Below are 18,061 nucleotides of genomic sequence, written 5' to 3' on the forward strand. Positions count from 1 at the left end.
CAAACCTGTTAACAATTTCCCAGGAAGGAAGACAAAGTGCGTCCAATCCTGGACCGCAAGGCACTAAACTGCTTTGTGCTGGTACAGAAGTCCAAAATGGAGTCCATTCGAACGGTGGCGGCATCCCTGCATCAGGGGGATTTTCTCGCCTCTGTTGATATCAAGGATGCTTACCTTCACATTCCAATATGTGCGAGTCACCAGCATTTTCTCCCCTTTGCTGTGGGAGATGAGCATTATCGGTTTTTGGCGTTTACACTTTGGTCTCACATCTGCTCCGGCGCTTTGGCTGAGAAATTCCTTCCTCCCCTTGTATTGGACAGCGGTCACCATGAATGCTACCCTGTCCGGCTGGGAGGCATCCTCGGCAAGAATTCTGCACAGGGGATCTGGACGCTGGAAGAGTCCAAGTCCCGATCAATGTCTTGGAACTCCGAGCAATCAGATTGCATCTGTATCATTGGACAGATTGTCTTCAGGGTTGTCCAGCACGCATTCAATCAGACAATGCCACGGCCGTGGCTTATATCGATCACCAAGGGGGCACAAGGAGTATCCTGGCGGCTCTGGAGGTAGCTGGCATTCGTTCCAGCCCTCTCCGCCGTACACATTCCCAGAGTGGAAAATTGGCAGACGGATTACCTTATTCAGCAGGTGTTGGACCACAGGGAAGTGGTCCCTTCATCCGGAGGTGTTTCATCAACTGTCTCTCCAGTGGGGCACCCCCAAGGTGGATCTGCTGGCGTCTTGGCTCAACAGAAAGGTGCAGAGGTTTATAGCCCTGTTAAGGGATCCTCTGGCCAACACCACAGATGTGCTGGTAGCCCCGTGGGTTCAGTATCGTTTGATTTACACCTTCCCTCCTCTCAAGCTTCTGCCAAAACTTGTACGCAGGATCGAGGCATAAGGAATTCCGGTCATCTTAGTAGCTCCGGACTGGCCTCGCCGGGCTTGGTACGCAGATCTGGTGCAGCTGGTCTCTTTGGCAGCTTCCTCTCAGGGAGGATCTACTGTGCCATAGACCGGTCTTCCATCCTGCTTTACAATCGCTGGCTTTGACTGCTTGGCTGTTGAATGCCAGGTGCTGAAGGATAGGGGTCTGTCTGAGTTGGTGATTCCTACACTGTTGAAAGCTAGGAAATCTACCTCTAGGAAGATCTACCATCGTACATGGAAAATGTACGTTACGTGCTGAGTCTCTTGAGGTTCATCCTTGCTCCTTCTCGGTGGCTTGGATCTTGATATTCCTTCAATGGGGGGGTTGAACAGAAATTGGCCTGGAGTACCATCAAGGGCCAGGTGTCATCTTTGGTGGTCTTCTTCCATCTACCTTTTGGCCACACACTTCCTGGTGGGTACCTTTCTTCAGGGTGTCCCACATTTTGGTTCCTCCAATGCAGGCTCTGTTGCCGCCTTGGGATCCTAACTTGGTGCCTTCAGCTGTACGGAAGCCTCCCTTTGAAAATATTCAGGAGATTCCCCTGCTTATGCTGTCCCAGAAGGTGGCCTTTTTAGTCGCTATCAACTCTTTGCGCAGGATGTCCGAACTGGCGGCGTTATCCTGTCCACCTTACCTGGTGATTCACAGGGATAAGGTGGTTCTTTGCCACTGGCCGTCGCTCCTTCCAAAGATTGTCTCTAATTTTCATTTGAATGAAGACATTGTGTTGCCTTCCCTGTGTCCCAGACCTAAACCTATGAAGGAAATTGCCTTGCATGTATTCCAGGTAATTGGTGTACCTGACAGCTACGGAGTCTTTCTGGAAGTCAGTCTTTGTGCTCACGGATGGTCTTGAAAAGGGTTGTTGGCTTCCTCTGCGACCATTTCCAGATGGATCAGACAGACGGTTGTTAAGGCCTATTCCTTCAGGGGGTCAAGTTCCTCCTTTCCCTGTGGAGGCACACTCTACTAGCGCACTTAGTGCCTCCTCTGCTTTCTGTCATCAGGCGTCAGTGATGCAGATTTGCAAGGCAGTCACCTTGTCGTTGGTGCACACTTCTACAAAGTTTTATAAAGTGGATGTGTTGGCATCTGCGGCTGCTTCTTTTGGCCACAAGGTTTTGCAGGCTGCTGTTAAGAGGACCTGATGCTTTTTGATGGCATATTGTACTATATTGACTATAGCAGGGAGAGAGCGTATACCCCCTGGGACTGCCCATGAGTGTAGCTAGAATTTCTGCCTAGTGTCCTACTCCTGTAGGGGGCAGTATAACCCAATGGTTATGAATATTATCAACTATGTCCGTCAATGAACATGAGAGAAATGGATTTTAGAGTAAGTCAAAAATCCCATTTTTGATATCAATAAAAAAAAGTATACTTGGAGGATAAATTTTTAATAACTGTTTTTGTTTAGATTGAGATGTGAATAAGGATATTGACAGCTCTTTAAGTGGATTCTGTCCATGAAACGCCACAAGAAATTAGTCATTTATGACACAATGTTTTGCTTTATCACAATGATGTTTTATGATTTGTACTATATTTTGGATAGTGACGTTTTGTGGAACTATATGGAAAACATTTTTGATATCAAACTGTTTTTAGATAAATGTTATGCCTCAAACGTCCCATTCAAGTGTAACTTTTTTTTGTTTGCTATTTTTATGGTGATATGGCACCAGCTTTTTAAATACCTTTTTATTATGCAAGTACGTTCTTCGGACACTGTATGCTTTTATTCTAATTTTGTTTTGTTTTTTAAATAGATCTCCTTTAAAATTAACTTGGGTGGACTATTTGACTTTAGGCACTTTTCCAGTGTTTCCTGCATAACAATATCTGATTGATTTTTCTAATTCTGTGATTGATTTTACTTGTTGTCTGGAGTTGCCCATTAAATTAGAACTCTCAGCAGACTGCTAAATACACAAGTGAAGTGCATACATGTGAACTGTTATAAAAATCTTTCTAATTTTGTGTAACCAATATTCAGATTTCCACCTACCTGCCCAGCTGTACTAGCACAGTGGTAGATGTGTGATCCTGCTGTTCGGTTTTGGGCTCCTTTCCCACCTTAAAGCAGTTTACTGGACTATGAATCGACATTATTGCACCAAAGGTCTTTCCCTTAATTGCCCAAATACATCCTTTCCAATTCCTAGTGCCTAAGAAATTTTAGGATGACAGTGCTCTGCAGTGGAGCAAAGCCTGTCAGGTAGCCTACCATGTGTGAACTGCCAAATCCTCCATTTAGTGTGCTATAATGAACAGTTGCTTTTCTCTTCTGTGTAATTTCTTTCTGTGATTTGTTTCTGAACAGTCTATCGGGAGATCTGTTATAAATGATACTGAAGAGATTCTGTAATTAGTATGTGGGAGTTAACATACACCAGTAGTGGTTTAACAGGCCTTAGTCAATGAAGTGAGCTGCTTCTATGCCTGAATAGTCATTTGTAAGTGGTGTGAACTATAAAGAGTTCTAATGATTTCTTCTTTTCCAACCGATGATGCCCTGTGAAGTCATTTGTTTTGCCATTGATGTTCAAAGATAACAGCAACATGATTTGCAAAGACTTGGAACTGGTCATTCTCTCTTCATACTCCAGGTTCCACTTAGTAGACATGCCATGCAGGTTCTCTTTAAAGGTGAAGTAGGGCCCAAGGTCTTTTGACCGTACTTTAGTTTTGCACGCCTGTGACCCGTTTTCAGTCGACAGTGAGCTAAAGTCCTTTGTCGGCTGATGTCACTTAGCCTGTCCGGGCTCTGGAAAGATCACAACTTTGTCTGGATCCACCCAGACGCCTGGACCGCCATTTGGTTTAGTCGCTCTTGGCGAGCCGCTGAGAGCCTGAGCCAGCAACTCCCGTCCCCTCCACAGCTCCAGTAAGCCCTGGAGGCAGAACAGAGAGCTGGTGACAGTCACTGGCACTCTGCTCACTGAGGACTGAGAACTAAGCAATCAATGATCCTAATTCGCTCAGTTCTCGGTTTTAGAGATGGGGGGGCAGTGTCCACCTAGATGAGTATGGTTTTTTTGTTTGTTTTTTTTTCCTAATCCTGAACTTCTCTTTTAGAGCCGGTTCACACAGGGGCAACTTGTCAGGTGACTTGGTCGCCTGGCAAGTCGCCGTGGGTCGCCTGCCATAGATTAGCACAGGACCCGTTCTAATAGGAGCGACACAAGTCGCTCCAACTTAGAAAAAGGGTCCTGTACTACTTTGGGGTGACCTGCATTGACTTCAATGATATGAAGTTCGTGAATGTCTCTCCGAGGTCGCGATGCGCGCTGTGCACCGCGACTTCACAGGTCGCCCCGGCAAGTCGGGTCGCCTGTATGTGAACCGGCTCTTAATCTCAGCCTGATTTCTGGTGTGCAGATGCTGGTAGGAATCAGGTTTTTTTTTATTCCCATTTTTGGATTTTAGATATACCAACATGTCCACTTTAATTTGGTGTAAGTTCCCAACAACGAAAGACTGATGAGATGCCTACTGCTTTTAAATGCAGGCTCACTTCATAATATTTATGACATTCATAAATGTCATAAATGTGCGGTTTGTGGTTTTAATACAACTAAAGATAATTGTCAACTACAAGGTTGAGAGGAGTACACATGGCAATATATAAAGGAAATGTGATATTTATGTGGCATGTCCATAGCTTAGATTAGGTTGAGTAATGGCAGTCTCTTTAGACCCCCAGCATTGCCTAAACCTTTATAGTAGCCTACAACTGTAGAAGAGATGAGCCCTGCGATCATAGCTTGGATCAATGATTTTCTGATATCTAAAGGATTACACTTTAAAATCATCATGTTGGCTCACTTCATACAAATGTGTATATCATTTAAAAAAGGGGAAAAAAAGTCTTTGGCAGTGGGCATCCCTTTTAACAGCTGGCTCAGTGTTGATCTTATAATGAAGCACACAGCGATTCCGGTTTGTAGAAAGATATTTTACTGCGGACAAAATTGATTTTTTTTTTTTTCTTCTATAACCACAAACTGCATTATTAGAGAAGCAGACAGTTCTTTAGGCCTTTTGAAATATGCAATTTGTGCTGCTTCTCAAAATTTTCAGGTTGAATTAGAGCTGGGTATTATTCTCATCGATCAAATAAAACCCAAGCTTTGACCTAAAAAGACATTGACATGTTTTATTTATAATTAGTAGATTTTCAGATGCTGCTTCCTTGTTGGCACTGTTTCTGCTGGCACAGTTCCTTGGCAGCCCTGCAGCTAATTCTTTCTGTGTCCTTCCAGGCTGGTAAAGTGAAGAAGCCCGTGTCTGAGCAGGAGAAGACTGAGGAAGGTCTGGGGCCAAATATTAAGAGTATAGTCACCATGCTCATGCTGATGCTCTTGATGATGTTTGCTGTACACTGTACATGGGTAACTAGCAATGCCTACTCCAGCCCCAGTGTCGTACTCGCATCCTACAATCATGACGGGTAAGAAATAGCAATCGTGATTATGGTAGAAAACACTTAATGAATGCATTAAGTCTTTCACAACTGTTGAGATTTGATGTTATATAACAGTTTTGCAAAGGTTTATAAAAATATTTTCGATAATATACTAAAATATAAAATGTATATAAAGAATATAACCATATATTTTAATATATATATATATATATATATATATATATATATATATATATATATATATATATATATATTATATTATAATATAATATATAATATAAATTATTAGCACACACAAACCCTTCCCCTAAGAGAACCAATAACAAATATTTGTACACTTTAATTTGTGCCTTTTTTGCAAAACTGTAAATAAGCACCTTTCACAAAAGATCTGAAAGTTGGCTTCGCACTTCTGTATTTTGGGAAGGCCTGATACACAGTGCCGTGTGTATTGCGATAAAATTATGCTGCTATACATTTTATTGCAGAGCAGTGTATTACAACGCATGGCAACACATCCCAGTATGCTACTGTACATGAAGTTCATTGAATGTAAATTTGAAAAAAAGTTTAAAAAAAAATAAAGCCTGTGATGTAGACGTGGCAATGCATTGCTACAATACATTATGTAGGTGTTATTTGTGTGTGGGGGTAGTAGGGGTGTTTTTGGGTCTTATTCACCTTGCCACAATGGGTCTTACTGCATCAAGGAGTGTATTTCTGCACATGGTAGTAGTCAATACTTGTGTACTGCTGTGGCCAACAGCCTTAACAAATCATTGACAGGCTGACGCATGCTGCAGCCGTATGTATTTAGCCACACGTCTGGTTACAAGCATGCAGGGAGATATAATATATATAATCTCCCTGCATGCTTGTAACCATTCAGACGTGTGGCTAAATACATACAATATATATATATTTTTTTTTTTAAAGCGTTTTAGAAGTGTTTTACGGCTTCAGGCATTTTTGTTTAGCCAAGAGAAAGCACTAGGGGGAGGAGAAGGAGAGGAAATTAGGGGTAGGGAGCTGCTGTTTGAGCGTTTTTTACAAGCTTTTTACGACCGTTTTTCTGCTTAAGTCAGGCGTTTCTATCTACGTCTCTGGGGCCAAAAAAGCTTGTAATATGCCAAAAAGAAGAGCATGTACCTTTCTGTGCTTCAGGTGACAGAACGCTCAGATGTGAACAGGGACCATTGAAATGAATGAGATGTGAACAGGGCTTCAAGGGTATAAATAGACCCCTGAGATTTTTCTCTTATGATAGAGCAAAAGATTTAGGGTTGGATCACACCATAAAGGTGGATCCAAGCACATGTTTTTTGCGCATTTAGGACAGCCCATTCATTTCAGCGAGCTGCCAAATGCTGAGGAACCCCCAAAAAGTACTGCAAGCATGATTTAAAAATCATGCCGCACCAAACCATACGGTACCCATGTTTGCTAGTTGCATGGGGGGAGCGATCAAGAATTAATGGCCCCTCCGTGATGTTTGGGAAGAGCAGCACATTTCCGTGCGTTGTTGGAAAACACTGTAAAGCTTAAGCGCAGGTTTTACTTGTTCCATGTTTTCATCAGATTTGTAAATTGTTTTCCATGTAGCTTTCTATGGATCAGGCTGTACAGCCGGCACCTTTGTTGAGTTGAGTGACCACTGAGATAAAGCGTTCAGCCACCTAAAGATTGCATTGTTTTTTAGTCTCAGCAATTTTTAATAGGTTATTAAAGAGCTTTTAGGAGAAATAGTGAAAATAAACTAAGTGTATGCAATCGTTAAAGTGGTTCTAAAACCTAAACATTTTTTTACCTTAATGCATTCCCTGCAGTAAGGTTAAAAAAATGTTTAGACTCCGAATTTGGCCCCTAATCCCCCCTATACTTACCTGAGCCCTCATTCGACCCAGCGCTGTGCACGTCTGCAGCTCTTCTCTCCCCCCACCTTTGTGTCTCACAGATTTTGCTGGGGCATCTGGAGCTATTGGCTGCCAATGCGGTCAATCAAAGCCTGTTACTTGAGGGTGGTATGTAAAAAAAAAAAAAAATATGTAAAAATGTATTACACACTGATAGAACGATTTATCTGATAACATTCATATGTTTGTCCAAATGTAAAAAAAAATGACTATAGAATTCTTTTATGCTGACACCTTATTTTATACTATGACATGGCCTGTATAGTTCTAAAGGCTGAATGATTTTTACCTTAATGCATTCTTTACATTAAGGTAAAAAACTGAGTGCAGCTCTTCTCCCCCCTCCTCATAGTCAGATTGCTTTTGGCATCTGATGCTGCTGTCAATCACAGACAGTGAGGAGGGAGCTGGTGGGGAGCCGAGCCCTATTTTCTATGGTTGGCACTGCCAGCGGGAGACCCCAGAAGAGGGAAGATCGGGGCTGTGTGTATGTATGTATGTATGTGTGTATATGTGTGTGTGTGTGTGTGTATATGTATGTATATGTGTGTGTGTGTGTGTGTATATATATATATATATATATATATATATATATATATATATATATATATATATATATATACAGTATCTCACAAAAGTGAGTACACCCCTATTCGTAAATATTTTATTATATCTTTTCATGTGACAACCCTGAGGGCCGGTTCACATTAGAGCAATTCGACTTGCCGGGGCGACCTCACAAGTCGCGGTGCGCTGCTCGCACCGCGACCTCGGAGCTGCCGGCACGGACTTCATAACATTGAAGTCTATGCAGGTCGCTCCGGGTCGCCCCAAAGAAGCTCCGGACCCTTTTTCTAAGTTGGAGCGACTTGTGTCGCTCCTATTAGAACGGGTCCACAGCTTCTCTATAGCAGGCGACCAGGTCGCCCCAGTGTGAACCGGCTCTGAAGAAATGACACTTTGCTACAATGTAAAGTAATGAGTGTACAGCTAATATAACAGTGTAAATTTGCTGTCCCCTCAAAATAACTCAACCCACAGCCATTAATTTCTAAACCACTGGCAACAAAAGCGAGTACACTCCTAAGTGAAAATGTCCAAATTGGGCCTAATTAGCCATTTTCCCTCCCCGGTGTCATGTGATGTTAGTGTTGCAAGGTCTCAGATGTGAATAGGGAGCAGGTGTGTTAAATGTAATGTTATCGCTCTCACACTCTCATATTGGTCACTGGACGTTAAGCATGGCACCTCATGGCAAAGAACTCTAAGGATCTGAAAAAAAGAATTGTTGCTCTACATAAAGATGGCCTAGGCCAGTGATGGTGAACCTTGGCGCCCCAGATGTTTTGGAACTACATGATGCTTATGCACTCTGCAGTGTAGTTGAGCATCATGAGAAATGTAGTTTTAAAACATCTAGGGTGCCAAGGTTCGCCATCTCGAGCCTAGGCTATAAGAAGATTGCCAAGACCCAGAAACTGAGCTGCAGCATTGTGGCCAAGACCATACAGCGGTTTAATCGGACAGGTTCCACTCAGAATAGGCCTCGCCGTGGTCGACCAAAGAGATGTTGAGTGCAGGTGCTCTCTATATACATATGCACGTGTTGAGTGCGTGTGTGTGTGTATTATTTTTTTATTTTTTAACCACTTCCTGCATACAGACGTACCTGTACCTCGTCTTGAAGGGGTTGTGCCGTTTTTTTTTTTGTTTTGTTTTTTTTAGAGCCAGCGGTCAGCTTTCTGATAGCAACCGATGCGGCTCAGCAGCCACTCGGCTGTTACCACAGCGAATGGGAGAGGACATACTGTGCCCCTTTCCGCCGCTCGGACTGGGTCTCCTGTCCCCCCAGGAGACTCAAGCAACGTCCTCCGGCTGGTTAGTCTCTAACAAAGCCAAATTTGGCTTCGAATGGGTCTCGATCAAGTACCCGGGAAGCGACGTCACTTCCAGTCTACTCTGCTGCCAACTACGCGGATTTAAAAAAGTGACCTATTCAAAAATGCCGATTTCGGCGTTTTGAATACTTTTAAGTGCAGTGAAGGGGCTTGGTGTCTTTTAGACCCCAGATCCCTCCATAAAGAGTCTAACTAAGAAAAGAATGCAGGGTCCTCAGTCCATTCAACCCATTCAACCCTCCACATAAGGGGAATGGTAAGGTAATCAAAGCAGATCATCGCTCCATCCAGTAGGACTGGGTACTTCAACAACTGTGCTATCAAGAAAGCAGGAATGGAGATCTCTCCGTAGAGGATACTCTATGGAAAAGTTGTAAATTTATTGAAAAATTGGCATAAAGTCTATTTTACGAAGTCGTGGTAAAAAACATCCCAGACATCCAGTGGACAACACAAAACAACCTGTCTAGACAAGTACATAAAGCGCACATACATTCCATTCAAAATTCCTCATGATGCGTATGAAAATGTATATCAGTCAAGGCTAATTGGAAAAATCCAGGAATGGCTTTCCAGTGTATAGAACACATGGGTCAGTATTGCCATGAACACAGTCATATGCAGGTAGAGATGAAGTCGCCAGTACAGCCAGGGCAGGAGCAATAATCCAGGAGATTGCAATTCAAACTAGCTGGTATGTAGGGACTGTTTCACTTGGAAGATCATGGTATAAGCTTCAATGGATAGGGCCACAAACAGGCAGTAAATATCTTTTGTTTGTTGGGGGTTTGAAGTCATTTTCTAGCAGAAAGCACTGATTTTAACTTGTAAACAATGTGTCAGAAATAGGCTTGAGCCTTAGAGTCGGTTCACATTAGTGGTTAAACAACAATCACTTAAACGTATAATGCTTATATTATAATACGTGGTTCTATATTTTAGACATAGGAGTGCTTATTGAGAGTTTTGACCTCCCAAGTATTCTGGTTAAAGCTGCTTACTTATAAATGTCTAGGCTTAATAAAAGGAAGAGAAGACTAGATAAAGTAAAGTGCTCATCAGACTAGTGGGCTGATTTGCTCTGCTGTACATAGTGTTGTATGAATTATTTCATAAACGCAAATTAATCTCACAAAATACACCCTGTACCAGAAAAAAAAAGGTTACATTTCCTCTCTATATAAATGGGCTTACTGTGCCCGAATAAAGACTTAAGGACCTTCAACGCTTTCACAGTATTTAACACATGATAAAAAAATCTGGATGCTTTAAGGAATATCAGTTCTTCCTAGTTACATGCAGTGACAACTTTATACAAAATTATAGCAGTTACCTTTAAACTTTAATGTTTTCTTAACAATATTTAATTTGTATTGGTATCCTGGACCTGTGCTTTATCACTCCATTTCAGTGCTTTGACATCCTCAGTCTTATTTCAGAACAAGAAACATCTTGGATGACTTCAGAGAAGCTTACTACTGGCTAAGACAGAACACAGATGAGCATGCCCGAGTCATGTCATGGTGGGATTATGGCTACCAAATAGCAGGAATGGCTAATCGGACGACGTTAGTGGATAACAATACGTGGAATAACAGTCACATAGCACTGGTAAGAAATGTGAATTAGTGTGAACCAAGATAAACAGAATGCTTACTACACATGAAAATATTGCCCAACAAATGAAAAAGATACCATGCCCCGTTAAGTGTTCCTATACAGAAGGGATATTAGGAGAATGTCTGATCATAATCAAGGCTATTTCTAGAAAAAGCACATCGAATCTGCTGCTCAAGGGACTTGGGGATTAGAATTTTTTCACACTTCATGTAAAAGCACCTTTATAGGCTACTGTATACAATATTAAAAAATTACTTTTTACTCTTGGTCATACATAGGACCTTTCTGACCTTGAGGATCTCTCTTGTTCCTTCGCCCCTTTCCCCAGTGATTTGGTACCTGGACTTTCCTTTCATCTCAGACAATAAAAAAACAGTGACATCTCATGAAGGGGGACAGGGTCAGAATTGAGCGCTTTATTTTCATACGAAGACCGCACAAAGATCCAAGCCCTGCTATCGCCCCCATTGGATCCCCTAGCTGCATTTCAAATCTGGCATTTTCTTAGGTCTTTACCACCTCCCAAACAATACAAGAGGCCACTTCCCCCTTCAAACCCTTATGCCAAAATACTGCACACACCCCATCTGCTCTGGGTGTTCTACAAGCTGATCGATTATCTTCCAGATGACTTTCCCCCCACTATATTTGCAAATGGTAATCCTAAGTATGCATCACAATTACCAAACCTCAGATACCATCTCGTAAGAAAATTTAAATGGTTCTCTGTATCGCCTACCTGCCCTCTTCCACAAACCAATCATACGGGCTCCTAACTCATCCCGGTGTTGCCAGTAGGATGTGAGACCACTAATGGTCATTTCTCTATCGCTCATTGACAGACGTAGTCTTCTTGATTCTCAAGAGCTGGGTTATGTTGTCTCCGCAGGAGTAGGACTAGGCAGAAAGACAAAACGTTCTGGCTCCACCTTAGGGGCAGTCCCTGAGGGTATATCCTCCCTCTCTCTGCTACAGGGAATCAGTTTTTTTCTGTCTAGTCAGGAGTAAGGACCTAAGTTCCTTGCTGGGATCTTTTGGTCCTGGCAAGACTTTTTTCTTTAAGAAAAAGACATTTTTTAGGTAGTTTTTCTCCAGTGTTTTTCCTGTGAGATCTTCAAGCAAAGATGCCGGACTGGGCGACACTTGTGGTCACCCCAGCCGGCCTACGAGCGCGCGCAGACCATGGCATTGCGCTTGGTCGGCCGCGACACATTCAAGTAAGTATGCGGGGCCGGGCGACGGGCTGGATGTTGAGATCCAGTGGTCACCCCGGTTTCTGCCTACGAGCGCGTGCAGACCAGAGCTCCGCGCTGGGTCGGCCGCGACGGAGTCCCAGTGGAGGGACTGACCTTGCGAGTTAAAAGTCTCGCTTGGACGCCAGGAACCTGAGAGTCGAGGCGTCCGGAGTGGTCCACAAACCCCCACCCCGGTGGAGAGGGTATTGTGAAGAGAGGGTGCCTGTCGGTTCGGTATGGTGAGTAAACGTTCCCTTTTTTCTTTCCTCGTTATGAGGCAGTATGAATTATGGGCCCCTCCATACATGGTCAGTATATATCTGACACTAAAAGTCCCCCTTGTAAATACAGTATGTGTTTGTGGGAAGTGGACTTGGTTTGAGAGCTAACACTCTACCCAGCAGACTGTAGCATTACAGCAGACATAGGAGGTATAATCCTACCTTATTTGTAGTGTATCTCCTGTAGATCAATCTATCGCCACTCAGCAGAGATGCAGGTGGATGTGCTGGGAAAAGCGATTTTGGCGGTCTGCCGCCATTTTGCCGTAGACCAGGTGCATGCATGTCCTCAGGTCACGCCGGCCGCCATGTTTTTGGAGTCTAATGTCTCCTGTATGGGGGCGGCCATGTTTCATGAGCCCAGCTACCTCGTGGAGAGCTGGGAACGCCGGAAGGCGTACACAGGGGGCGGAGCCACGTCCTTCTACCCGGGAAAAAGCAACAGCTCCTTCCAGTCTGTAAAAGACAGACGCTGACTGCAGTTGGTGGAAACTTCACTGCATCGGTTGGTGAGCCTTGGGGGTCCCTCTCTCTCTCTGTGGGATCGAGAAGCAGGTACTCTGAGGGGCGCTATTGCGCTAGGGGGAGACACATAAAAAAAAAAAAAGAGGTATTTTTTATTTAAAAAAAAAAAAAAAAAAAAGTTTTTTTTGTGTTTTCTGGCAAAGGTGTCCTGAATTAACATGGACCCTGCCACTCATGTATCTCCTCCGGATCCCCTCGAGGGGTCTGCGGGATCCTCCAGCACCCCACTGACGATTGAATCATTGTCCGCTATTATTATCTGAAACCTCGGATTCAGACTCTGAGCCTATTTCTGCAGTTGCAGGTACTTCATCTGGTATTGGCGTCTCGTGTACTGTCTTTTCAGACAGTGAGGAGGATGTTTCGGCATCAGCCATAGCCAGAGAGGAAGCGTTGGTAAACGCACTCATTGTATCTGTTCAAGAAACCTTAAGATTACAGGGTATTCCGTCAGAAATAGCTGAAACTGAAATCCCTTTTGGGACTAAAAAACGCATCAAAGTGGCGAAGGTTTTTCCATTGCCCAAATGTTTTGGCAATCCAATCAAAGAAGAATGGAGTCTGCCAAAACGCATTTCTACTATTTCTAAACGCATGAACAGGCGTTATCCGTTTGAGGAAACCCTCATTAAGAAATGGACAGAACCACCTGTGGTGGATTCACCAATTGCTAGATTGAATAAAGCCACGGTTATTCCTCTAGAAGACGCTCCGTCTTTTAAAGATCCAGTGGATCGCAAGATAAGAAGCTATGTCTCGCACCATGTTTACCTTGATTGGATCAGCTTTCAGACCAATAATTGCTATTGGTCTGGTTTCGCAGGCTGTAACTGCATGGACCAAGTGGTTACGCCGGGACCTAGAAGAGGTCCCTCAGGCGGTATCAGATTCGTTGGAACAAATGATACAGGGGTTACAGTTTGTGTGTGATGCGGCGTTAGACGCCACTTCATTATTGGCGCGAGCATCTGTCTCAGCGGTGGTTCTCAGGCGTACACTGTGGCTAAAAGGTTGGTTAGCCGACCAAGGTTCCAAAAAAGCATTGGCTAATATCCCCTTTTTAGGAGAGCGTCTATTTGGAGCCAACTTAGATGAGATCATTAGGATCTCACGGGTGTAAAGAGCACCTTTTTACCGCAAAATTTTATAGGTAAAGGAACTCGTCAAAGACGAGGGCCTTCTTTTTCTGCTCACAAGAGGTTTTTTCGTCCCGCGGGTGAAAAAATTAAGTCCTCCAAAGCTCCTGCAGGAGGCGTCAGGGGTCGTTGGTCGGGCAAGCAAAAGCCCGCCCCCTCCAGACCTGAAGATAAACCATCCAAAGCCTGAAGGTGCGCCCCCACCCATAACTGGGGTGGGGGGACGTCTTCGCCGGTTCCCGGATCCATGGCTTTCCAGAATCCCGGACAAATGGGTTTGCGAAGTCATAAGGTCAGGGTACAAGATCGAGTTTCGATCTCTCCCACCGGCGCGATTCTTCCCTTCCAATATCCGACTATCCTCAGATCGTTTAGAAGATCTGCGGAGAGCAGTCACAGATTTACTACAACAAGGCGTGGTAGTCCACGTTCCTTGGATAGAACGGTTTCAAGGGTTTTTATTCAAACCTATTTTACAATACCCAGGAAAGAGGGCAAAGTGCGTCCAATTCTGGACTTAAGGGCACTCAATTCTTTTGTCAACATAAGAAGATTCAGAATGAGTCCATTCGCACAGTAGCAGCCTTTCTGCATCCAGGGGATGTCCTAGCGTCCATAGACATCAAGGACGCATATCTTCACATTCCCATTTTCGCAGGACATCAGCGGTTTCTACGCTTTTCCGTAGAAGAGAACCACTATCAGTTTGTGGCGTTACCTTTCGGTCTCGCCACGGCTCCGCGGGTCTTCACGAAGGTGTTGGCCCCAATGTTGGCACTTCTGCGCCAAAGAGGCATATCGATTCTAGGTTACCTAGACGATCTTCTGCTTCATGCAGAGTCTCCTCAGACCTTGCTACAAAACATAGAAATTACTATGATTTCTTTACAGGAATTCGGGTGGCTGGTGAACCAGCAAAAGTCATTTCTGGTTCCCACCCAGAGGCTCGAATATCTGGGTCTAATTCTAGACACAGTCAGGACAAGAGTTTTTTCTTCCGGTAGGGAAACTCCGAAAGATTCAATCAGCAGTCCAGTTGTTACTACCCAACAGCTGGTCTTCCCTTCGGACTTGCATGAGGGTTCTGGGGTTGATGGTGGCTTCCTTCGAAGCAGTCCCATTTGCCCAGTCCCATACCCGAATTCTTCAGCAAGAGATTCTCCTCAGATGGAATCGGAATCCGGAATCCCTGGACAATCAGATCCGATTGAGCAAACAGACCAGAGAGTCTCTGGTCTGGTGGCTTCGGTCTCCGATGCTCAGCCAGGGAAAGTCATTTCTGCCAATATATTGGACGACAGTGACCACGGATGCCAGTCTATCCGGATGGGGAGGAATTCTCGGTCAGTTATCTGTCCAGGGACTTTGGTCCCCGGAAGAATCCAGGTTACCGATAAATGTATTGGAACTGAGAGCGATCAGACTTTGTCTGATTCACTGGACCGAGCAGCTCCAGGGCAGCCCGGTTCGGATCCAGTCCTACAACGCCACGGCCGTGGCTTATGTCAATCACCAGGGGGGCACCAAGAGTGTCCGAGCGGCCAAAGAAGTGGCTTGCATTCTTCGCTGGGCGGAACGATTTGTTCCAGCAATCTCTGCGGTGTTCATTCCGGGGGTGGAGAATTGGCAGGCAGATTATCTCAGCCGTCAGACTCTGGATCAGGGGGAATGGTCCCTCCATCCAGACGTTTTCCACCAGTTGTGCCTACGATGGGGCACCCCGGATATGGATCTGTTGGCATCTCGATTCAACAGGAAAGTTCAGAGATTCGTGGCTCGCTCCCGCGATCCTCTAGCAGAAACCGCAGACGCACTGATCGCCCCGTGGGGGCAATACCAGCTAATGTATGCCTTCCCTCCTCTTGGGTTACTGCCAAGACTTCTTCGCAGGATAGAGGAGGAAGGAATTCCAGTAATCCTGGCAGCTCCGGACTGGCCTCGTCGAGCTTGTTACGCCGACTTGGTCAGACTGATGGCGGACGTCCCGTGGAGACTTCCTCTCAGGGAGGATCTACTGTCTCAGGGACCGATCTTCCATCCTGCTTTACGATCGCTGGTTTTAAACGGCCTGGTTATTGAGACCGAGGTGCTGAAGGACAAGGGATTGTCAGCTTCAGTTATTCCTACTCTAGTTAAAACAAGGAAAGCGACTTCCAGAAGGATTATCATCGTACATGGAAGTCTTATATTGTGTGGTGTGAATCCCTTGGGTTCCATCTACATCTTTATTCGGTAGTCCGAATATTGGCTTTCTGCAACAGGGAGTTGAGCAGAAGCTGGCCTTGAGTGTTATCAAGGGTCTGGTTTTCAGCATTTGCTATCTTCTTTCAGAAGCTTTTGTCTACTCATTCCTTGGTGCGGAATTTCATCCAGGGGGTGCGACACCTGGCTCTGCCAGTGCACGCGCCGTTACCATCCTGGGATCTTAATTTGGTGCTGTCGGTTCTTCAGAAACCTCCCTTTGAAAATATCAGGGAGATTCCCTTGCTTACTTTATCCCAGAAGGTGGTCTTCTTGGTGGCTATCACTTCTGCACGCAGGGTGTCAGAACTGGCTGCATTATCCTGTTGTTCCCCAGATCTGGTGGTTCATAGGGATAAGGTTGTTCTTCATCCGAATCCATCCTTCCTTCTAAGGTGGTTTCAAAGTTTCATTGAATAAGGACAGTATATTGTCCTTCCTATGTCCTTAGCCCAATCATCCTCGAGAATTTGCATGGCATTCCTTGGATGTAGTTCGGGCGATCAGGATATACTTGAATACTACGGATTCAATTTGTAAGACGGATTCACTGTTTGTGATCACGGATGGCCCTAAGAAGGGGTTGCCTGTTCTGCTGCGACCATCTTTAGATGGATCAGACAGACGGTGGTATAGGCTTATTTTATCTAAGGGTCGGGATCCCCCGTTCCCTGTTAAGGCGCATTCTACTCGGGCGCTTAGAGTTTCCTGGACCTTCCGCCATCAGGCGTCAGTGGTTCAGGTTTTCAAGGCGACTGTTTAGTAGTCGGTTCATACCTTTACAATATTGTATAAGGTTTATGTGATGGCATCGTCAGATGCCTCTTCTGGCTGCAAGGTTCCTGCAGGCCACTGTTTGAGGAGACTGTTGGTCTACCTCGAGGATTTGTGGGGTAGGTCTCATCTGTTTACTCGATGAGTCCTTTGATACTTCTGGTTGGCTCCGGTTGGGCCTTCTAGATTGGATTTTGATTCTGTCAATCCCACCCCTCATTTTGTGGCACTGCTTCTGGATGTCCCAGCTCTTGAGAATCAAGAAGACTACGTCTGTCAATGAGCGATAGAGAAAAATGGATTTTTGTAAGATCTTACCGTAAAATCCTTTTCTCTTAAGCTCATTGACAGACGTAGTACCCGCCCCTCTATCATTGAGTTGGGTTGGGTTAAATTCTCTGTACTGCTTTAAAACAGAACTGATTCCCTGTAGCAGAGAGAGGGAGGATATACCCTCAGGGACTGCCCCTAAGGTGGAGCCAGAACGTTTTGTCTTTCTGCCTAGTCCTACTCCTGCGGAGACAACATAACCCAGCTCTTGAGAATCAAGAAGACTACGTCTGTCAATGAGCTTAAGAGAAAAGGATTTTACGGTAAGATCTTACAAAAATCCATTTTTCTCTATTGCTCATTGACAGACGTAGTCCTCGGTGATTCAACACCCTCGGGTTATGCTGCCCTCTACAGGAGTAGGACTAGACAGGAAAGAAAACGTTCTGGCCACACCCTAGGGGCAGTCCCAGAGGGTATATCCTCTCACTTCCTGCTACAGCAAATCAGTTTTTTTCTGTCTAGTTAGGAGTAGGGACCTAGATACCTCGCTGGGATCTTCGGTCCTGGCAGGATTTTTTTCTTAGAAAAGATTTTTTAGACAGCTTTTTTTCTCCAGTGTTCCTGTGAGATCTTCAAGGTCCGAACTGGCCGCATTATCCTGTCGTTCCCCAGATCTGGTGGTTCATAGGGATAAGGTGGTTCTTCTTCCGAATCCATCCTTCCTTCCTAAAGTGGTTTTCGTAAGACGGACTCACTTTTTGTGATCACGGATAGCCCTTGAAGGGGGTTGCCTGTG

At 44.7% G+C, this 18,061-nt stretch overlaps 1 protein-coding gene across 1 annotated transcript in view; it reads left to right on the plus strand.

Annotated features, from left to right (window-relative positions):
- The window catches only part of STT3B (STT3 oligosaccharyltransferase complex catalytic subunit B), a 268,786-nt gene that overhangs the window by 219,227 nt on the left and 31,498 nt on the right, over positions 1-18,061 (plus strand). Inside the window, exons 11-12 of the mRNA XM_082258272.1 lie at positions 5,206-5,393; positions 10,620-10,791. Of these exons, the coding sequence (XP_082114398.1) occupies positions 5,206-5,393; positions 10,620-10,791 (360 nt within the window). The remainder of the gene's footprint in view (positions 1-5,205; positions 5,394-10,619; positions 10,792-18,061) is intronic.

Source organism: Pelophylax lessonae (assembly GCF_965119305.1).
Source record: "Pelophylax lessonae genome assembly, chromosome: 5".
NCBI lineage: Eukaryota > Metazoa > Chordata > Amphibia > Anura > Ranidae > Pelophylax > Pelophylax lessonae.